General features: G+C 37.6%; 2 protein-coding genes across 4 annotated transcripts in view; one reads left to right on the forward strand and one right to left on the reverse strand.

The window, feature by feature from the left end:
- LOC102530127 (CD36 molecule (CD36 blood group)) overlaps nucleotides 1-24,268 on the reverse strand; it is a 282,980-nt gene that overhangs the window by 120,469 nt on the left and 138,243 nt on the right. The window contains exon 1 of one of the 3 annotated variants that reach the window (XM_072965136.1): nucleotides 1,849-2,030. The exons of the other annotated variants lie outside the window; for them this stretch is intronic. The gene's annotated coding sequence lies outside the window, so the exon portion shown is untranslated. Of the gene's footprint in view, nucleotides 1-1,848; nucleotides 2,031-24,268 lie in introns of those variants that run through there. 3 annotated transcript variants of the gene reach the window in all.
- The window catches only part of GNAT3 (G protein subunit alpha transducin 3), a 44,262-nt gene continuing 43,118 nt past the window's right edge, over nucleotides 23,125-24,268 (forward strand). The window contains exon 1 of the mRNA XM_006211750.3: nucleotides 23,125-23,380. Coding sequence (XP_006211812.1) covers nucleotides 23,263-23,380 — 118 coding nt within the window. The 5' untranslated portion in view covers nucleotides 23,125-23,262. The remainder of the gene's footprint in view (nucleotides 23,381-24,268) is intronic.

A 24,268-nucleotide genomic window follows, 5' to 3' on the forward strand; every position in this document is an offset into this window, starting at 1 on the left:
TATGTGACAAGAAAGGAAGTGACTGATTTGAGCTATGCTAATACCTTCCAACTCCATGGATGAAGCCTTTCTTACCTCTCCCCTTTTTAATTTACATTTCTAAAGGAACTCACTAATTTAAGGTTGCTCTTTAGAACTCTGAGAAATAAAACATGAAAACAGGGAACAGTAAAGAAAAGACGAGTTAACACTTTTGTTTATAATGTGCCAAAATAGCTACTCTCACAAAGCCTGGCCAGTGTAGGACCAAAAAACGCTGGAACTGGTTGGTGAGGGATGTGAAACCACTCAATTTACACCATACATCTATCAAGCTACCTATTCTACTCATGGGTAGAGTTGGTTCTTTCTTGCGACTATAGCCTACAGAAGGAGGCAGTAAGCTAGAAGAAAGTGGGCAATAGTAGGAGGTGATATATATTATCACCTAACAAAGTGCCATAATCTGTACTGTCAGTAACTGAAGACATTAAAATATAAAATTCTTAAAGTAAGTCATTCTCTCCACTTGTGGGAAATAAGCTAGAGAATGCTAGTGCATCAGCTAGGAAAACAATTCCCCAAAGAACTGGAGTCACTGCTAATAACCAAATATTTCAAAGAAACCATAAAAATAATAAAGTCTTGGAATTTGGTTAGAACTAATCTAAAACATAAAACCTGAAAAAACATATTAATATGGAAACAATTTACAAATTGTCATTAAAGTCTTTTGTGAGAAAGGTTTTAATTCTTGCCAGTTCATGTATCTAAAAAGACGACAACCTTTCATGTGTGTTTATTCTAGAATATTATTGAAAATTTTTTAAAAACTCAAAAATCATTCTTTTAGAAGAATGGGTGTGTTCTTCTTCCCCAGAAGTAATATATATTGAACATGTGCAGTTAATTTACTTCCCACTAGTGATTTTCTTGGAATAAGTGTTACCCCAGGCAAAATTATGTGTGTACTATTCTCACAGAACACGTAGTGTTACAGGTGAAGGAAGATAGGAGTGATAATATTAATAAGGTCAATGATGTTCAGGAACAAATTTTGCTCCTGAGCTACAGGAAGTCAACTCCTCAGTAAACTGGAAATTTACTGTTGCCATTTGTGCCTCTAGTTCATTTATTCTGTCCAATTTCTCCCATTTCTTGTTATCCCTTCCACACCCTTACCACACTTCTAAGTCCTCATGACCTTCTACCTTAATTCCTAGCAAGATCTAGTTTGAGGAAGCAGTTGTCTGTTCATTCACTGCAAAGCAGAGAAAAATAACAACTTAACTTTGGTTTATGGTAATAACAATATTCCTTCAAAAAATCTACCTTAAAGTTACTCAACATTTTTATGTTTCTGGATATAAACTGTGTTTTTTGAAGAGGAAGTAGTGATTCTTTGAACAAACCATCTAAGAATCTTCTGTCTTCAAAATTACTATAAATCACAAGTGTGCTCTTGTGGGACCTAAGGAAATCACTGAATATTAAAAATCCATACATGAATCTATACAAATACATTTAAAATGTATTGAAGAGGACCCATGAGAAAAACATGGCACCAATTAGTATGCAATTACAACAAAGCAGAGAAGAAATGAGTGAACAAAAGGAGTGGAAATATGAATGGAAAAGAGTTTGAGAGGGATTTCAGGGTTAAAAATGCAGACTCAACTTGCAATTTCTGGTTCGCATGTAAGGAGCTTGGAAGTCACCACTGCATCCTAACAAGTAAAAAGCTGAACAAAGTGAAAAATCAACAACTCTTTAGATTCCTAAGAGAAGTCAAATCACACGGAAAATTGCTCCCCTCCCCACCAACTGTAGAGACATAAAGGCAAATACATTCAGAGAATCACAACTTACCAGAGCAGAAACCTCTGTGGGAATCAGGGCCAGGGTGGGAAAACCTGAACTGAAATTGACAAATTGCTGGAGGCTCACTGTGGACAAGTCTGAGATTCCAAGTGCACCCAACCCTACGAAAGCTCTCATACTCGGATGAGTTTTACCTCGTAGAGCTCAACCAGGTTCTCACTATGAGTATCAACAAAAAAATTTCAGCAGAGGAGAAAAGGGAACTATTTTGAAACATGTCAGAGCACTCTATTCTTTATAAGGTTTGTCCTCAGCAGAAGCCATTTAACCAGAGTCTAACCTGCTGGGAATCTATCAGAGCCTAACTGGAAGTGGGTGAAGGAAAACACCCAACTCCAGCTCACTTTAGACATACTGTCGCATGCTGGTGGGTGAGCAAGACTGAAAGCACTTGTGAAGTTCACAGTCCAGAGGCAGAGACTCACTTAACTGAGACCTGACCGTAGGACAGTAGACTGCTTCTCTTGCCCCAGCACACCTTACCAACACATTACTAAAAGCCTATTTACAAGAAGTTCCTTTTACCTAGTACAATTTCACGGCATATTAAGAGGCAAAAAGCACAGTTCAAAGCGATAGAGCAAGCATCAGAACCAGATTCAAATATGACAGGAATGCTAAAATTACCACAATGGAATTTAAAATAACTATGATTACAATACTAAGGGACCTAATGAATAAGGTAGAAAGCATGCAATAACAGACGGGCAGCATAAGAACAGAACTACAAATTTTAAGAACCAAAAAGAAATGCCAGAGATCAAAAACACTGTAACAGAAATGAAGAGTGTCTTTGATGGACTTAGCAGATGAGACACAGCTGAGGAAAATTTTCTAAGTTTGAGGATATCTAAATAGAAAGTTCCAAAAACTGAAAAGCAAAGAGAAAAAAATGGAGGAAAAAAAACCAGAACAGAATATTCAAGAACTGTGGGACAAGTATAAAAGGAGAACATATGTGTAATGGAAATATCAAAAGGAGAAGAAAGGAACAGAAGAAATATCTGAAACGATAATGACTCAGAGTTTCCTCAAATTAATGTCTGACACCAAACCACAGATCCAGAAAGCTCAGAGAATACCAGGTAGGATAAATACAAATAAAAAATTAAACCAAACCAAACCTAAGCATATTATATTCAAACTAAAAAAATCAGAGATAAAGGATAGATCCTGAAAAAAGCCACAGGGACAAAACACCTTACTTACTGGGGAGCAGGGATAAGAATTACATCTGACTTCTCCTCAGAAACCATGCAAGCAAGAAGAAGAGAATAGAGTGAAATGTTCAAACTGTTGCGGGAATAAAACACGCCAACCTAGAATTCCGCATTTTGAAATTATCCTTCAAAATTGAAGGAGAAATAATAATAAAGAGGAACATTACATAATGATAAAAGGCTCAACTCTCCAAGAAGACATAGCAATCCTTGAGGTGTATTTACCTAGCAATAAAATGAGATAATTATGCTCCTTGGTATTTATCCAACGGAGTTCAAAATATATGTCCACAGAAAAACCTACACACAGATATTTATTGCAGCTTTATTGTTAAAATTGTCAAAATTAGGAAGCAACCAAGATGTCCTTTAGTGGGTGATGGAAAAATAAACTATGGTATATCCACAGAATGGAATATTATTCCATGCTAAAAAGCAATGCATTGTCAAGCCATAAAAAGGCATGGAAGAAGTTTAAATATATACTGCTAGGTAAAAGAAGCCAATCTGAAAAGGCTACATATTATAATGATTTCAACTATATGACATTTTGGAAAAGGCAAAACTACGCAGACAATAAATAATTCAGGGGTTGCCAAGGGTTGCCAGGGAGGGAGGGATGTACAGGTAGAACACAGAGGAGTTTCAGAGGAGTAAAACGACTCTGATACTATAATGATGGATACATGTCATCATACATTTGTCCAAACCTATAGAATGTACAACACCAACAATGAACCCCACGTAAACTATGGACTTTGAGTAACAGTGATGTGTCAACGTAGATTCATCAATTCTAACAAACGTACCACTCTGGTGGCGCAGGTTGATAGCAGGGGAGGCTTATGCATGTGTGGAGATGAAGATATGGGGAAAGTCTCTGTACCTTCTGATAATTTTGCTGTAAACCTGAAACTATTTTAAACAGTAAAGTCTAGTAAAAAGTGAATAGACAGTGTTTCCTTGGATGCAGGAATAGGGTGAGAATGAGTGACAAGGATGCCTTGGTTGACTGAGTCAAAATGGTGCTATTTAGCACTCAAATGCAGTGTGCACCTGGAAGTTGGCATGGTGGTAAGTCTGTGTTGGCTTGGGGAACGTTACTTTGCGTGGTTCCCTGGGAAGCCAACTCTGAAACAGATTATTGTAAAGGAAGCTTATTAGGGAATGTTCCCAAGATCAACATCTGTAGGGAAAGTGAAATTAGCAGAGGGAGAAGCTGGGCTGCAGTGCAGTAATAATAAAGCCTCAGGCAACCCACCAGGATCTCTGACACTGGGAATGCCCTTCAGAGTTGTCCTGTTTTGAGGCCCCAGTCATTGCATATAGACTAGGCCCCCTTTGAGGTGTGTGATCTTAGGTGAGGTAGACATTTTCAGCTTAGGGAAATTTCTGGAGAGAACTGACAGCTCTCAGCTATCAGGCAGCAACATTCTAGCAAGTAGAGGAGTAAGCCCTTCAGCTCCGAAGGAGGGTGAGGGTGGCTAGTACAACAAGATGTCCATTAGGCCACCAACAGGATAAAGAACCGTGCTGGAGTATCGTTACTCGTTACCTAGGGGAATGCTATTAGAACATCTCTTTTTGGCACGGGACCAGGAAGAATATCATTTTTCTAAACTGCCATATACAAGGCACTGTTCTGATATTCTCTCATGTGTTAGTTCATTTACTTACGGCAACGTATTTTAGTATCTTCATTTTTAGATAAGAAGACAAGCTGACTGAGATTCACTTGACTCTCTGTTTCCTGACACTGCTTACGAAGACAGTTTTGATAACTTCATCTTCAGAGGGCAGAAAGGTCTGAATCACAACATTCTGTTTAGTGGGAGGCTTTGGGGGAAGTGTGACATTTGGAAAATGGGAAGTTCTGAGAGGACTCTGAGCTTTTAAGGAATCTACCAAGAGGTATGAGAAGGGAAACAGGATGGTACAAATAATTATTTCACTCACTTTAAATTAGGATAACTCTTTAAAATGATTCATCTCAGGTCAAATAAAAATAACTCTGTGATCATTCAGTAGTGTTAGCTGCCCCATTCTAGGCAAAAATCATGGTGGATAATAAAGCCTTTTATACATTCTGCCAATGGTTCATTACTGTCCTTAATGCAAATGTTTGGGTTTGCAGTATTTTTTTAAAGCTAAGAAAGAAGAAGGAAAACCTAATTCTTGCTTATTTTGCATCTGACCCAAATTGTTTGCATCAACACATAACAGCATTAAATCTAACACTCTTACTGATAGACTTATGCTTACCTAAAAAAACTTTCTAATTTACATAGAACATATTTTCAGTTTTGGAATGAATGTAACCCTGGTATCCTGGATGTGTATGGGCTTCATGGTAATATTTCACCTAGAAATAACTTCAGGGCACAGAGAGATAAAGCAAAGTGTTTGTTCTGAGGAACACTGAAAAGTTCTGGGAGATTTGACCTTTAACAGCAAAATAACTTTAGGAAATGTAGTGGGATATGAAATTAAATGGGTCCACTGGAGTCATAGAGCAGAGAGGTGAAAAAGTCAAGGCTCACCAAATCAGTGGAGATTTTCAAACGGGGCTTAGGAGAATATATTTGGCCATATTATGGAAACTGAATGGGAGAGGTGACAGCAGCTGACTAGGAAACCTGTTACCATGGACTAAATAAGATTTCATCATGGTCTGAACCCAAGGATGGAGGGCTGTATATTCAGGAACCTCACAAGATGGTGTCATCCCAGGCCTAGATTCCTTTCCTGTACTTCTAAAATATCCTGTAACCTCCATTTTCAAAATATACTAAGTCTCCATCTTGAGTACTAGTCATGAATTTTGAAAAGTCTATTATATGGTGCCTGAAGGAGATCCTGCTCTTATGTCAAAATAGACAAATAAAATGTTAGTCTTATTATTCTCTATTTCAGATATGTTGTTTTTTCCCCAAATCCTCTTTATTTATTCCATAATTATCTCTATTCAGATTTTTAAATGCCTTAATATTTAATCATATTATAACCACACAGCAAATGCACTGGAATCATTATTTTCATTTTACAGATGAGCTAACTGAGGCTCAGGGAGATTTGGGGATATGATTAGACTCAAAAAGAGTGAAGGCAGGATTTTTGAGCCTGACTCTCTGACTCCAAAAAAGGGGTTTCTTTCACCACACCATTTTTTCATTTTGTTCCTTTTTTCATCAAGCATCTATTACCTTTTTCTGTTATTAGTTCTTGCATTTGTATATTATTCTAAAATTACTTTTCCATATTTAATACTCTAAATCTCATCCTTATTTTCTAGTGTTACAATTTCTGTAATAGACTCCTGACTTGATTCTTTATTTCTATTTCCCTTTCTTCCAAGCCAGCTGACGTGGTACTGGTAGGTTTCTATTCTTAAGATGTCACTTCTACTCAAAATATTTACTGGCTCCTTCCAACCCTGTATATTAAACTCCCTACCTTGGAATAACATGCCCTCCACAATTTTGTTTCAATCTATTTTTCTATATGTATCTCCCCTTGTTCCCAAATATACAGAGTCACTGAAACAGATTGCTTTCTCTTCCTGCATCCATCAAGCAGCCAGTCATATCTCTTTAATCCATATGTGGGTAGAAAATAGAAATGACAACCAACAAGAGTAAAATTACAGGAATGTGCGTTAGCATTAGGAGAGTAATGGCTTCATGACTGCCTTCAGGATCTGACGTGTTCTGGTGGTTATGGGGAGAAAGGGAACTAGCCAGAGTAGGGTTCACGTAGCATGAGTCATAGACAGGGGGCCAAAGCTGACACATAGAGTGAAGTTCTGCAACAACTGGGGGAGGTCTAAATCTCAAAGCTGCATTCACAGCAAGGGTCTGCATTTGGAGAGATCAATGGATTTCACAGAGGAAGGTGACTCAGGAAAGCTCAGTGTCCATATGCAGGCCAAACATGTACAATCTAAATGTTATTTGTAGCTATATAAATCTCAATCAAAATAATAAAAATTAAATAAAATTTAAAATTTAGTTCTTTAGTTGTACTAGCCATACTTCAAGTGCTCAGCAGTCACAAGATGCTAGTGGATGCTGTTTTGGGCTGTGCAGACACAGAAAATTTCCATTCATTGTAGAAGAGTTCTGAGTGAACTGTAAGTAACATGCAGTATTCTTTCAGGTTTCTCTTTCCAAAACCTATAGTGTATCAATTAGTATGAGTAATAAACTAGATATATAAAGAACTGAAATAAATTGCAATAAATTCAATTAGTATTATAAAAGTGGTCCCAGAGAAGCAAGATGGCAGAGTAGAAGGATACTCCTAGCTCACCCTCTCCCATAAATACAGCAAAACTCACATCTATGGACCCACTCAGGCAACCAGAGCACCTGCTGAACTCCAACAGAACATCGCCCACTGTGAAAGACAAAGACACCAAAAATCTGGTAGGAGAAAAGGAAAAAAGAAAGAACAAAAAGCAAAACAGTGCAGGACCGGTCCTGCAGGGAGGGAGTGGCAAAGGAGGAATAGCACTCGTTCGCTGGGTTCTCCCCTTCCAACGGAGAGGCCAAAGGGACAGAGGGAGAGCCCGCGAGGCTCAGATCTGTCCGGAGCACCCCTTGACCATCAGAACCAAGTTAAACGGGCACAAAGGGTCCCTGTGACACCCAGCCAGCAGCTGGGGGCCAGGACAAGCTGCCCAAGCTGGGCATAGGACTGGGAAAGCTACACTGCGGCAGTCCCGGGGGACTGCAGGGTGCTGTGCACTGTGGCTAGGAGGGGATATGGAGCAGAACAACCTGGGCCCCCCATAAATTATGGAAAAAAAGCAAAGCAACACTGCTGGTGTGCCCTTAGGGGAGGGGGTGCCTAGTCTTTGTCTCCTCAGACCCACAGCACTGTTACTGGTGCTTCTTGCCAGAAGAGCAGCGGGGCACAGCCACAGCCGCCATTACCTCTTGTGTGCAGCACTCAGGTGGGAGCGGGGCTGAGCCCTGACTACGCACCTGGGGGCTCCGCAACCTCAGTCCTAGGCAGGACTGAGACTTGTTTACAGCCTGAGGCAGATAGGATCTTTCTGCCCTGGTACCTCAGAGAACTCGCACAGGTAAGACAGACAAGGAGCTGAGTTTTGGAATGGATCAGGGGCGGGGCTGTTCCGCGGTCTTCCCCGAGCCCGGCAAGGAGCACCTACCCGAGGCAGAGCAGGCAGCAGCACAGAACAGCAGAGCGACTCATGCTGGGAGAGGGAGGGCGGCCACCTGCCTTCCTGGCAGGAATGCAGCACCTGACTGCGGTGCTGGGAGGGGGTGTGATCCACCCGCCTGCCTCCCCCCCAAGCCCCCAGTGCAGAGGGAGAATGACCCGCCCACCCACCGCGAAGGAGAACAGCACCTGACCCAGTGTTGGGTGGGGGCGCCATCTTCTTGCCAATAGGCACTGGGAGCAGCACAGATGAGGGCGCCAAAGGAGGGCCTCTGGAAACAGCAAGCTGAGTTCACGAAACAGGGCGAACACAGAAAGACTTCTCAATAAAACCATTAAGAGCACACACTCTCCAGGAGAACACATCTTTTTTTCTTTTTTTAATTTTTTATATGTTTTATTTTCTATTACTTTTTTAATCTTTATACTTTTTAAACAGTTGTATATGTTTACAGTTTTAATCCATTTAAAATTTTTCTTTTAAAACCTTTTTATTATTTTTTTAAAAATCCACCTCATTTCATTTTTAATTCTCTTGGTTTTGATCTCCTGTTATTCATTATTCACAGGTTTCAAATATTGTTTTTGATTTTTTTCTCCTTTTTATTAAGGTTTTTAAAAGACATCTCAACTCAATTGCTATTCTGCTTCAACTTGCTCTTCTATTATTGATTATACAGTTTTCAAACCTTTTTCTTCTCCATTCTTTTAAAATTCTCTCTTTTTTTTAAGTTTTATTCCTGCATAGGCTTTAGATAGATAGATAAATAAATAAACTCCTTAAGGACCACAATAGATAACTGATACTCCTTAAGCCACAGTGCCAGAGAGATATGAGCAATATGAAGAAGCAGAGAAACCATTCCCAATTAAAAGAGCAAGAGAAATCATCTGAAAGCATGATCAATAAAACAGACATTGATGGCCTACTAGATCAAGATTTGAAAAAAGGAGGGACCAAAGTACTGAAGGAACTAAAAGAGATAGTGTTTAGAGACATAAAATATGTCAAAAATGAAGCTATAAAGAAGAGCCAAGTAGAATTCGTAAACTCATTGGCTGAAATGAGAACTGACCTAAAGGCTGTACAAAGCAGGCTACATAATGCAGAGGAATGAATAAGTGACCTAGAAGACAGGACAACAGAAAGCACCCAATCAGAACAGCTGAGAGAAAAACAAATAAAAAACAATGAAAACAATATAAGGGACCTATGGGATAATATAAAGTGTGCCAATCTATGCATAATAGAGGTTCCAGAAGGGGAAGAAAGAACAAAAGGGGATTGAAAAGGTATTGGAAGAAATCATGACTGAAAACTTCCCAAACCTAAAGAAGGAATCAGATATCCAAATACAGGAGGCTCAGAGGGTCCCAAACAGGAAGAACCTAAAGAGACCCACACTAAGACATATAATCAAGATGGCCAAAGTCAAGGATAAAGAAATGATCCTAAAGGCAGCAAGAGAGAAACAAAGAATGAGTTACAAGGGAACCCCCATAAGGCTCTCAGTTGATTTCTCTACACAAACACTACAGGCCAGAAGGAAGTGGCAAGATATATCCTAAGTCCTGAATGAAAAAAAGATATAGCCTAGGGTACTTTATTCAGCGAGGCTATCCTTTAGGATAGAAGGAGACAAAGAATTTCACAGACAAGCAAGAACTAAAAGAGTTTAGCAACATTAAAGCCATGCTAAAAGAAATATTGAAAGGTCTACTCTAAATAGAAAAGAAGCAGGATGCTATAGAAATGAGAAACTCATAACTGGAAAGGTGCTAACTACCATGAATTACAAATAGAATAAACACAAAATTGTAAAAGAGGACATCTAAATCATTAAGAGGGGGAGAGGGAAGCAAGAAAATACAGAGTAATTTTTTTCTTTCTTCTTTTAAAAAAAATTTTTTGTTCTCAGTAGGATGGGTTTGAAGTTATATTATCTGTTTAGTACAAACAGTTATACTAATAGGTTAATAGACCCACAAGCCAAAAATTTACAAGTGAGCCACAAAAACTAAATAAAATACAAGATAATACAAAGAAAATTACCAAACCACAAAAGGAAGAAGAAAAGAATAAAGAGGAAACACCAAATCAACTGCAAAAATGAGTTCAAAATGGCAATAAACATTCATCTATCATTAACTACTGTAAATGTTAATGGACTAAATGCTCCAGTCAAAAGACGTAGAGTGGCATACTGGATAATAAAGTAAGAACCTTCAATATGCTGCATACAAGAGACCCACTTTAGGGAGAAGGACACATATAGATTGAGAGTGAAAGGATGGAAAAGAATATTTCATACAAATGGAAAAGCCAAAAAAGCAGGTGTAGCAGTACTGATTTCAGACAAAATAGACTTTAAATCAAGGGCCATAAAGATAAATAAGGACATTTTATAATGATTAAAGAAGTAATACAAGATGAGGATATTACAATCATTAATATATATGTACCCAACATAGGAGCACCTAATTACATAAAACTACTACTAACAGAGATAAAGGGGGAAATTGATGGGAATACAATCATTGTGGGAGATTTTAACACTACATTAACATCACTAGACAGATGTTCCAGACAGAAAATAAATAAGGCAACAGAGACATTAAATGATACAATAGAAAAATTAGATTTGGTGGATATTTTCAGAGCATTACAGTCCAAAAACATAGGATATACATTCTTTTCAAGTGCACATGGAACATTTCTAGGATTGATCATGTACTTGGGCACAAAAGAAGTCTCAACAATTTTAAGAAGACAAATTATTTCAAGCATCTTTACTGACCACAATGCCATGAAACTAGAAATCAACTACAGAGAAACAAAGGAGAAAAAAAGGAAAGCATGGAGATTAAATAACATGCTATTAAAAAAAGAAAAACCAATGGGTCAATGATGAAATCAAAGTTGAAATTAAAAAATATCTCGAGACAAATGAACATGAAAACACAACCACACAAAACTTACAGGATGCAGCAAAGGCAATCCTAAGAGGGAAGTTTACAGCGATACAGGCCTTCCTCAAAAAAGAAGAACAATCTCAAACAATTTAACCCACCAGCTGAATGAACTAGAAACAGGACAAAAATCCCCAAAAGGCAGAAGAAGGAAGGAAATAATAAGGATCAGGGAGGAAATATATAAAATAGAGATTAAAAAAAATAGAAAAAAATCAATCAAACCAAAAGATGGTTTTTTGAAAAAGTAAATAAAATTGACAAACCTCTGGCCAAACTCACAAAGAAGAAAAAAGAGAGAGCACAAATAAGCAAAATAAGAAAGGAAAATGGAGAAATTACAACAAATAACATAGAAATACAGAATATCATATGAGAATATTATGAAAAAGTGTTTGGAACCAAAATGGATAACCTAGAGGAGATGGACAAGTTTCTGGAAACATACAGTCCACCAAGACTGAATCAAGAAGAAACTGACCACTTGAACAAACCGATTACTAGAAATGAAATAGAATTAGCAATAAAAAATCTCCCTACAAATAAAAGTCCAGGACCAGATGGCTTCACTGGGGAATTCTACCAAACATACAAAGAAGAATTCATACCAGTCCTTCTCAAACTCTTCCAGAAGATTGTAAAACAGGGAATAGTCCCAAACTCATTCTATGAAGCCACCATCACCCTGATACCAAAACCAGGCAAAGACACCACCAAAAAAAGAGAATTACAGACCAATATCACTGATGAATATAGATGCAGAAATTCTTACCAAAATACTACCAAATAGAATCCAACAGCACATAAAAAAGATTATACATTATGACCAAGTGGGGTTCATCCCAGGGACACAAGGATGGTTCAACATACGCAAATCAATCAATGTAATACATCACATCAACAAGAGAAAGGACAAAAACCACATGATCATCTCAATAGATGCAAAAAAGCTTCTGATAAAATTCAACACCCATTTATGATAAAAACTCTCACCAAAGTGGGTATAGAGGGGACCGATCTCAACATAATAAAAGCTATATATGACAAACCTAGAGCCAGCATAGTACTCAACAGTGAAAAACTCAAAAGCTTCCCACTAAAATCTGGGACAAGACAAGGCGGCCCACTATCACCACTCCTATTCAACATAGTCTTGGAAGTCCTAGCCACAGCAATCAGGCAAGAGAGAGAAATAAAAGGGATCCAAATTGGAAAAGAGATAAAAGTGTCACTATATGCAGATGACATGATACTATATATAGAAAACCCTAAAACGTCCATACAAAAACTACTAGAAATAATCAAAGAATTCAGCAAGGTAGCAGGTTACAAGATTAATGTTCAAAAATCAGTTGCATTTCTTTACACTAATGATGAATCAACAAAAAAAGAAAGTAAAGAAACAATCCCCTTTAAAATAGCACCCAAAGTAATAAAATGCCTAGGAGTAAATCTAACCAAGGAGGTGAAAGATTTATACATGGAAAACTATAAAACACTGATGAAGGAAATTAAAGAAGACTTTAAAAAATGGAAAGATATCCCATGCTCCTGGATTGGAAGAATCAATATTGTTAAAATGGTCATACTGCCCAAGGCAATCTACAGATTTAATGCAATCCCTATCAAATTGCCCAGGACATATTTCACAGAACTAGAACAAATCATAATAAAATTTATATGGAACCACAAAAGACCTAGAATTGCCAAAGCATTACTGTAGAGAAAGAAAGAGGCTGGAGGAATAAGTCTCCCAGACTTCAGACAATACTGCAAAGCTACAGTGATCAAGACAGCATGGTACTGGTACAAAAACAGACATATGGACCAAAGGAACAGAATAGAGAGCCCAGAAATGAACCCACAAACTTTCGGTCAACTCATCTTCGACAAAGGAGGCAAGAATATACAATGGAATACAGTCTCTTCAGCAAATGGTGTTGGGAAAACTGGACAGTAGCATGTAAAGCAATGAAGCTAGAACACTCCCTTACACCATACACAAAAATAAACTCAAAATGGATCAAAGACTTAAATATAAGACAAGATACAATAAACCTCCTAGAAGAAAATACAGGCGAAACATTATCTGACATACATCTCAAAAATGCTCTCCTAGGGCAGTCTACCCAAGCAATAGAAGTAAAAGCAAAAATAAACAAATGGGACCTAATGAAACTTACAAGCTTCTGCACAGCAAAGGAAACCATAAGTAAAACAAAACGACAGGCTATGGAATGGGAAAAAATTTTTGCAAATGAAACTGACAAAGGCTTGATCTCCAGAATATATAAGCAGCTCATAGGACTCAATAAGAAAAAAACAAACAACCCAATCCAAAAATGGGCAGAAGACCTAAAGAAGCAATTTTCCAAGGAAGAAATACAAATGATCAATAGGCACATGAAAAAATGCTCAATATCACTAATTATCAGAGAAATGCAAATCAAAACTACAATGAGGTATCACCTCACACCAGTCAGAATGGCCATCATTCAAAAGTCCACAAATGACAAATGCTGGAGAGGCTGTGGAGAAAAGGGAACCCTCTTACATTGCTGGTGGGAATGCAGTTTGGTGCAGCCACTGTGGAAAACAGTATGGACGTTCCTCAAAAGACTAGGAATAGACTTACTATATGACCCAGGAATCCCGCTCCTGGGCATATATCCAGAAGGAATCCTACTTCAGGATGACACCTGCACCCCAATGTTCATAGCAGCACTATTTACAATAGCCAAGACATGGAAACAGACTAAATGTCCACCAACAGATGACTGGATAAAGAAGGTGGTATATTTATACAATGGAATACTACTCAGCCATAAAAACCAACAACATAATGCCATTTGCAGCAACATGGATGTTCCTGGAGAATGTCATTCTAAGTGAAGTAAGCTAGAAAGAGAAAGAAAAATATCATATGAGATCGCTCATATGCGGAATCAAAAAAAAAAAAAACCATAAATACAAAACAGAAACAGACTCAAACATAGAATACAAACTTGTGGTTGCCAGGGGGACAGGGCGTAGGAAGGGACAGATTGGGATTTCAAAATGTAGAATAGATAAACAAGATTGTACTGTGTAGCACAGGGAAATATATACAGGATATTGTGGTGGCTCACAGTGAAGGAGAATGTGACAACGAATGTATGTATGTTTATGTATAACTGAAAAATTGTGGTCTACACTGGAATTTGACACAACATTGTAAAATGACTATAACTCAATAAAAAAAATGTTTAAAAAAAAGTGTTTCCAGTAAAATTTTCTATTTTTCAGAGAGTATATAAATAATTTTCCAGTTCAGGTGGAGTTGAAAGTACTCAATGCAGTGACATCAGAATCAGGCACTAACAAATTTTTTGAGATGAGAAAGGGTATTGTGGCAACAAGGATAGCCCAAGGCTAATGATGAAAGGCATGAAGGCTCACAAAATGTGTGAGAAATAGTAAGTGATTCATTTTGATTAGGATTTAGAACAAATATGGGAGAGAATTGACACAACATTGTAAAATGACTGTAACTCAAGAAAAAATGTTAAAAAAATTTTAAAATATAGGAGAGAAATCGAAAATTTAGGAGGAAGATGAATGTAAGCTTGAACGTTTGTGTTAAACAACGGAGTTGTCTAAGGGATGTTGCCATATATTCCTTGGGAAGATACATCTTCCTGCTCATGTTGCCAGACTGAATAGAAGTGTAGTTGAAAGAAAAGAGGAAGTAAGCTTCTTTAAGAGACTGCCCCAATAACCAGGGAGAGAGAAGTGTGTACCTGGGTAAGAGAGTTGGCAAAGGAAGCGGAAAGGGAGGTAAGATTTTAGAGTGCTTTTGAGCACTATAGAACTGTATTAAATGCAGGAAGAAAGGGAGAATCAGAAATGACTCAGATTTCAAGCGCAAGGGATGGAGAGAATTATGCTGCTGCACAAGGGAATAGGGAGGTTCACAAGCAACTACGGTGAGTTCAATTTCAAAAATGATCAATCTGAAGTGCTAAAAGACTAGCCACAAACTGACCGGGTTGGAGAGAGGGGTGTCTAGATGGAGGTAAACATGTGGGGCTTCATCTTATGATTGCTGAACCCTAAAGAGGAAGAGACTGCCTGGAGAAGGAGTATGGGGTTTAAAAAACAGAAACATTAAAGAATCTGCCTTTAGAAAAGAGTAACATGGGAAGCACTTAGTGAAGACAGAAGTCATGAGTGAAGGCAGAAAAGGGTAACAGCCATGCCGTGAAAGCCCCTGTGAACAAGGCTTCAGAGTAATGAGTGGTTAGCAATCTCCAAATTTGCAAAGAATTCAAGGACAACCTCTAAAAGAAGAAAGGACTTGTTGATTTGGAGAACATAAATTGGCTGTTAAGATACCTTTGGTAGAGCTGGAAGGGGGGCATTATATGTCTCATATAAAGGGTTATTTAGAGAAGAGCTGGTAAGGCAGTAGGTAACTCCTTCATTCTTTCTCTTTCATGCTGGTATCTCCAACACATGCTCCCACTCTTGTTTCCTCTTTCACTGAGAAAATAGAAGCAATTAGGAGATATTTAAACTCTTCCACCATCACACCCAGCTGCTACCTGCTTCTGTATTTATTTACTTTTCCTTCTCTCTTGTGAATCAACTGTCTAGTGTTCTAACAAGAAACCACCAGCCAAAAACAGACCTACCATTTGATCCAGCAACCCCACTCCTGGTCATATATCCAGAGGGAACCTTAATTCAAAAGATACATGCACCCCAATGTTCATGGCAGCACTATATACAATAGCCAAGACATGGAAGCAACCTAAATGTCCATCGAAAGATGACTGGATAAAGATGTTGTGGTATATTTATATAATGGAATACTTGGCCATAAAAAAGAATGAAATAATGCCATATGCAGCAATATGGATGGACCTGGAGATCGTCATTCTAAGTGAAGTAAGCCAGAAAGAGAAAGAAAAATACTATATGATATCACTCATATGTGGAATCCAAGAAACAAAAAAGAAAAAAAGGACACCATGAACTCATCTACGAAACAGAAACAGACTCGCAGACATAGTATACAACCTTATGGTTACCAGGGAAAGGGGGTAGGAAGGGATAAATCTGGAGTTTGAGGTTTACAAATGTTAGCCACTATATGTAAAAACAGATTTAGAAAAAAGTTTCTTCTGCATTGCACAGGCAACTATGTTCAATATCGTGTAATAACCTTTAATGAGAAAGCATATAAAAACAAACATGTATATATATATATGCATGACTGGGACACTGTGCTGTACACCAGAAATGGACACATTGTAACTGATTATACTTTAATTTTTTTAAAAAGTGAAATAAAAGGGGGACTTTCACCCCCTGTAGTAGAGATGAAGGTGAGAAGTAATGATCAGGCAAAGGACTTAATTAAAAGGATAGGAGAGTGCCACAGAAGACTGAATTTCAAACTTGGCAAGACTACTACACCAAAGTTAAGGTTTTCATGGAAAGGAATGGCACCTAAAGAATTCGAATTCTCAGTGTCTGGGTTGATGCATCAAAAAATCTGGAATCCTTATATTCTACTTGGACCCTCTAGACTGGCAAAAGTATTAGACTCTACCCTTTTAAAAGTTAGCACTCTCTCTTTCATGAAGACAATGCACAGTCCTTTGTATTATAATATTCAACCTAATGAGGCTCTACACTCACTGCTCCAGGAGACCAGGTTAATTGCTACAATCTACTTATGATATAACCTGACCAGGGACATTCAGGACCTGCTACCTGAAGAAAGAGTCCACATACCAAAAGAGCTCCAGAAACTAACCAACAAGTACTTGCAGAAACTGGAAGAGTGTACATATGTGTCTATATATATGCAAATATATATATATACATATATTAGTATTTTAAGGATGCTAGATCAAAGGAAGGTGGAGCATAAAGTTGGATAAAGGAATTGTATCACACAGAAGCCCTTTCCTATGACACAGGATGCCAATACCCTAAGAGTCAGTATCAACATGTTTTCCAGGATGGCTCTTGGAAGCCTGGATATACTGTTGTCCCATGGCAAATGGTAGAGGAAGGCAACAAAAGGCTCAGAGAACTTGGAAACCTTGATTGGAAAATTTAATAATCAGATTTTAGAAAATGATCAAATAGATTTCCATGTATTAAAACAGTAAAGAATGCACTAGTTGGGGAGTGGGAATTTCAGAATTATTGATATGGTTCTTTACAGGCAAGGGGTTGATGAGAGAAAATGCAATTAAAGAGCTAGGCTTTCTCAAAGCAATGGGAATTATAACACCCCAAAATAACAGAGACCAGCTACCAGCATTTAATTATGAGAACCACAGCAGGTATAATTATAAAGACAGGAGTAAAGGTCAGAGTGGCAACCTGGGGCGCCTGCTATGCACTGACCTACGGAAATGGTTAATAGAGCAGAGTGTTCTTAAAACCAAAATAAATGAGCAGGCCATGTAAGTTTGCTGAATTTAAACAACCTAAAGAGTCAAGGGTAATCATTAGAAGGATAATGTCAAAAAATGTCATGATCCCTTCTATTTCCAGAACGGAGCTATTTTTCAGAAGCAGAACCCAATTACTAAAAGGTCCTCATGAAGGAGAAATCTTCAACATCATGACAAATGGATAGAATGAAACTTCACCAAACAAATCCTATGAGGTGTGCGTGGACTTTGATACTTGGGGACCAGCAGTAGCACAGCAGCCCTCATGTGACAGTGGACACACATGGGAGCCAGGTAGTAAGTGGTATCCTGGGCCATATTAATGTTACAGTCGTTCACGGACCCAGCCAGCAGTCATTTCTTGAGTCCGTGAATGTATACTCAGAATGAACATATGTGGCAGTTGGAATGAATATACATGGCAGAATTCCTTTTTTGGCTTGTACACTAGGAGTTAGCATAGTGAAGAATGTCAGATGGAAGCCTCTGTTACTGCCCTACTCAGTCCTCAGCTGTTATGGTTTTTAAACAGGTTTTACTGCTCCAGTCTTTGTGCTCCATTTCAGTATAAATCTCAAGGACCATCGCAGCTTTGAAGCTCCCTGTAGGGTTGGCTGAGTTCCCTGCTGCAACTACATTGCACTCCAATTTCCCCTTCTGCCAATATTCTATCTTCCTTCACTCACTTACATGGATTTTTCCAAAGGACACTTTCCAATAAACTTTTTGAGGGCATTTTTCATGTTAAAGTCAGTTTGTATGGAACTTGATCTAAAACAATCACCTTTTCAGTTTGGTCTTTCCTAGATAAAGTCTAAAATTCTCATATCTCATCCTCACCACCAACCCCATAGTCCTTATGTCCATTCTCTTTTTTTTTTCTTAACACTTGTCACCATCTGTAATTCTATATACTTTAAATATGTATTGCATTTATTTTCTGTGTGAACCCCCTACACACACAGTAGAATTTCACCTCTGTGACAAGCAGCATCTAATTTGCTTCCTGCTGAATCTCCCATGCCCGGTACATAACAATTGTTAAATATATTAGTTGTTGAATAAATGAATTCCTGCAAATATTAGAGGTTATATTTCACATCTGCAATCATTTGAGAAGGAGAATCCTGCATTTCCAAGATGGTGTAAAGAGCTGTCAAACAGCTTGTATCTATTGATCGCTCACTATTCACCAATTATTTCAATAAACAAGATGTTCTTCTACATACCCTCAGCTTAGAGCCTGCAAACAGAAGAGAAGTAACGAGGAAGGATAATCTGATCAGCAGCACATTCCTCTTAGGGCTTGGAAAGTAAAGAACCACCTAATGGGGGTTAGTAAACGTGAAACAGAGTGGAGAATATACATATAGGTTCTTTCTTAAAGAATGGGTATATGGGGAAAAATCAGCTATGGTAGAGAAGATATTCCAGGTAAGGGGGAAAAAGTAAGCAAAAGCTAAGTTGGGACACCTAAATTAGAAAGAGAAAAGCCCAGATGTTATAGAGAATGTGTTCTGAGAAGTGATAGAAAATACATTTGGAGAGTTTGATGGTGCTAACTAGATTACTGAGTAGGGTTAATACAGGAGGCAGTAATAAATAAGAAGTTCTGTGTTTTCTCAACAGGAAAAGTAATATAACGAAACTTGGGTTTGAGGTAGTTTAACATGGCACAAATTGACAGGTTAGACTGGGGTAGGGCAGAGACTAGAATCAGAAACCTAAGTAAGAGGTGGTTGCAATAATCAGAGCTAAATTTACTGAGGAATAAGGTTAGGAGAGTATGTAGTGGAAATGCTGCATTACAGAGATAATTTTTTAAAAATCTTAAAAGAGACAGAATTGGGGACAGAAAGAGGCCCCTTGGGAAATAATTATGACTCTCATCTTCTTTGTTAATTAGGCTTGTAACATGTTTTATTTACAATAATCATAATGGAAAATCATTCTAACCCATTAAGAAGAGTATGTAGAATAAAGTAGAAATCTACTCTGATGAATAAAAATATGTATTTTTTTTATTACCTCTTAGGACATAAGAGCTGCTTAATGTTGGCACTGTAAATTTATTGCACCAGCTGAATGTGCTAACTAGAAACAGCAAGTTTTGCCCTACTCCCTCAAGGTCAAAAGATTGCTCTCAGGATGTTCCCAAAGACATGAACTCTCTGGAGGAAATGCCATGCACACAGCTCCCAGAAGTGCATATTTGAGTACCATTAGCAAAGAAGGGATGTTTTGCCTCAAATTTCATGGGAATATCTAAGCATAAAGGTCACTGCTAAGGGAACCAGGGCTCAAACCACTCAGGAACCCAATGCCTGAAGTCAACACATCCTATAAGATATGGAAACAAAGAATATACAGATAGCAGTCTGTACAAGTGATTACTAAAACTGTTTAAAGGCTTATGTCCTAATCTGAAGATTCCACAGAGACCCTGACCAAAAATAGCAAGAGGAAAAAAATATTCACACTGGGCAAACATGTGGTATTTCAGTGACCTTCACAGCTGAGGGCTCACTCCCTGTATTCTACCTCCTCAATTTTCTTCCTTGCACAGCCTGGTACCCAAAGTTGTTCCCAATCAGGCTGACACTGTGATCTTTTTTAAAAAGACAACTACATTCTTCTCAGTAATTTTCATTAATTATTCTAAAAGACTGTGATGCTCCAACACAGGGCCTCTTGCTTTCTGGTGGGTGTGGGTTGTTCGTGTGTGTGTGTGTGTGTGTGTGTTGGGTGTGGATTGTTCAAGTGTGTGTGTGTACACAGAGCAATCTACCGTGTGTGTGTGTGTGTGTGTGTGTGTGTTGGGTGTGGATTGTTCAAGTGTGTGTGTGTACACAGAGCAATCTACCGAGCTGGTCAATATATAAAACTTTAAATGATAGTGTCTTGGAAAGCTTTATGTTTTTTGTTTTCAAGAACAAACTAAAATTATGGCCACATTTTTCCTTGAACAAAAACATCTAATTTAGTTAACTTTTCATGTTGTCATCTTCGATTAATTTTTTCTCACTATGGAACAAGGTTTAACATAAAAAAAGAGTGTGCTGGTGTATTTTGAAGGCTAGGAAAAAAGTGTAAATATTGGGCTAACAGTTGTAATTGTATATATTGACACTATTTCAGACTAAAATTGGGTTTTTCATTGATTTTTTTGAGTCACTCTAAAATTTCTAGGGTGTTAAGATGGAACCACCATGACACTGAACCTTGGAAAAAAACCCTAACCACATTGTCACCTCAGCAGAGCACACACACAAAAGGCCCCAGGTCTCCATAAATTTATTACAAGAAATAACTTTTGAACATTTGTGATGTCAGCACTGTGCCCAATACTATGTAGGGCATCTAAGCTAATAAGACACTGTCCTCACTCTAGCAGAATTTACTATTTCATTTTCATCTTTATCTTAGGTCCAGAAAGCCATCGTCCTAAGTGAAGCAACATGGATTAAGTATTAACAAGTCCAGCTCATTAGTGAAGCTGTGTCCCAGGCACCCAGGGGAGGAGGCTGAGAAAGAAGCCTATCTCCTCTCTGGCTCTCCCCAGCCTGCATATCCTAAATATAGATCCATCTTGAATTTTATGTCATGATTACTTTAGTCACCGATGGAAAAAAAAACTCCACGTACTTTACTCTCAAAGTTGATGACTAAACATTCTGGGTTACATGGAAAAGTAAAAATTTATAATTTCAAACAGTGCAGAAAATGAACTACTTCTGAAATCAGGCACCAGGTCAGTTTTTGTCAGTAACCCACTTAGAAGTCTTGGTAAAATGCATCCTCTTTCAAAGCTGGGGTATGTCCCCACCAAAAAGCTATGGGGTATATTTACTTGAATGCAAATTATACAAAGAGTATTACCAGTTCATAATTGCTATGGAACATAGAAGAGTCTTTTATACTCAGGGTACTCTGTATATTTAATGTTGATGTAAAAACAAAAGGCAAAAAGAGATTTATTTTAATGTTTGTGTCATTTTGTGTTGCTGTTAGCATGGACTACATTTTCAGGGGTGACTATAAATAAAACAGTCAGTGTAAATCTTGTTCCTTTGGGGCAGGCCCTTTGCATAGTAAAAGCAACACCACTTAATTTGCATGGATTCTTGCATACCTATCTTTCCATATCTTTACACTGTCATAACACGGCTTTGGAAGGATGAAATCCATAAAGTTTTGACTATGCTTATGTATTGGCAGACGAATACTTCATGTGAAAAAGTAAACAAAGCAGGCTATGTATTGAATTTGGCAGACTATTTCCTTGTTCTATGAATATACAAAAACCCACCTGTTCAGCCGTTGCCGATGATCCCACAAGAACAGCACCGACATGCTGATGGACTGACTGTATTCCAGCACTTCCTGGTTACGCACGTTCATAAATCCAAAAATGTGTACTGAGAGATTTGCCTGCTGCTAGGTAGCCAACTTGCTTCATAAGGAAAACATCACTTGACTGTCTAAGTGTTTTATGCTTCATATAAACAAAAACTTTTTACAACAGAATCTCTGCCCCCAAGCTTAAAGATCTTGAAGAAGGACATGACATCTGTTGGGATAGTCAAAAGGCATGGAACAGATTTAGGTGTATTTACTGCTCCTACTTTTCAAGAAGCAAATGATCTACTCTTTCAAAGAACACTGCTTTTTATTGCCTTGGTACCAAATCAATAAAAGTCCTTCCAACACAGCAGCTGTTGCTTAAAGGCCCCAAAGAGTTAATGCACTGCATAAATCGAACATATTTCAGGGTCTATACCAAGTGGACTCTCAATTAATGTTGACGGATTGACTTTCTCACAAGCAGTAAAAGCTCAATTTATTGAGATCTATCCCATGAGACTAAAATCAGTAATTTAGGGGACTTGTGTGTTGCATTCTGTTTGGCAATACAACAATGTGTACAGATGTAAGAACTACATATATTTGTTTCCATTTTTTTAAGTATTTTCTAATTAACTGACAGATACTAAAAGATTCTCAATCATTCTGAATCATAACCTAAGCATAGAAAGACTAGAAATCTGGATGATTCAATATAAATATTCTGAGAGTGATACTGGAGCAATTACAAAGAATTTGAAGACCCAGATAGCTGAAGATAAGATGCAAGCTTGTTGATTAGTAACAGTAACTTTAAATCATGTAGCAAAGATTGCCTATTAGTGAGAAATATGCCATTTGAACTGCTCATTTCAGATTATCTTTAGCGGACAGATTTTAAAAACTTTCTGCATTATTGTATGCTATCCTCTAAGGAAGATGAGCAGGATTTTGAAGATGTGCCAGAAGTTATCATTTTACTTGAAAGCATAATGAATTTCCTCTTTAGCTATCAACCACACAACCCTATGGTTGTATAGTTTTACCCTTTGATCAGGTGACAGCTGGGAAAGCAATACCTTAGTCAAAGCAGAGTGTTGGAGAGGAGGGAATGGGCTGTCGGGGACGTCAGCAGAGCACTGCTTTTGCACCCTATGTCCAAATCAGAGCTCTGCTTGACATTTTAAGAAGTTTGAGCAGATACACTGACCAGTATCTAACACTGCAAGATGGGAAGTGGAATTAGTTCTGAGGGCAAGGACTCAGCCAAAAGATCCAAAGAACTAGAGAAAAAGCTTCAGGAAGATGCTGAGCGAGATGCAAGAACAGTAAAGTTGCTGTTATTAGGTAATATCATTTTTTCCTTTGCCTTTAAAACCCTGATTTTTTTTTCAATTGTGATGTATTTACTTTTCTCAAACTCTAATTTCAAGGGTGTTACTATAAGGGAGATTTATTATGAAAATGTGTCTGGAACTTAACTAGACTTTATGTTTCCTCTATAAATATTCATTTTTGTTTAGCATTTTATTACATGATTTTTGTTAAGCACAGACAAATATTAGCTGACTCAATTTCTGTGTCAGTAATTTATCATTAGGAAAACTCATGTACATTTATTATTTTATAGTACCCTAACAATTTCCTGAATAGCAACTTAATGTGGAAAATAATCCTTTAATTACAAGTTATAAAGGTTTATGTCATTTTGTTTGAAAATGTTGAGTTGTTTAAATCAACATTAATTTGTAATTTGATTACTTGTGCTATTAAAATCAATTAGTCTCAAGTTATTTAGAGAATAATGATAGAGTAAATTATACTAATATTGTTCAGGCTTCTGAATACTGCCTGTAATATATCTGTGTACTTGAAAAATACTCTATTTAAATCCTTTTAGGGTATTTAAATATTCATTCAGGTCAGGATTTCTCTCATCTTTTATTCCCTCAAAACTCAGCACATTGTTTTACTACAACTATAAATTCCATACACGTTTAATGAATTGGAAGAATGAAAACAATCCATACACCACATTTTCTTAACACAGAATTTGTACTATGTAGTGGTCACTGGAAGGTACGTATGTTTTTGAAATAAAGACCTACAAAAAGAATACAAAACAAGGGCTTTCATTTAATCATAGTTGTGTTTTCTTCCTGCTCTTAGATATACACAAAAGGACTTCATTTTATTTTAGAATTGTGAATTTTTCACACAACAAAATGTTCTCAT

This window comes from Vicugna pacos, chromosome 7 (genome assembly GCF_048564905.1).
Source record: "Vicugna pacos chromosome 7, VicPac4, whole genome shotgun sequence".
NCBI classification, from domain to species: Eukaryota; Metazoa; Chordata; class Mammalia; order Artiodactyla; family Camelidae; genus Vicugna; species Vicugna pacos.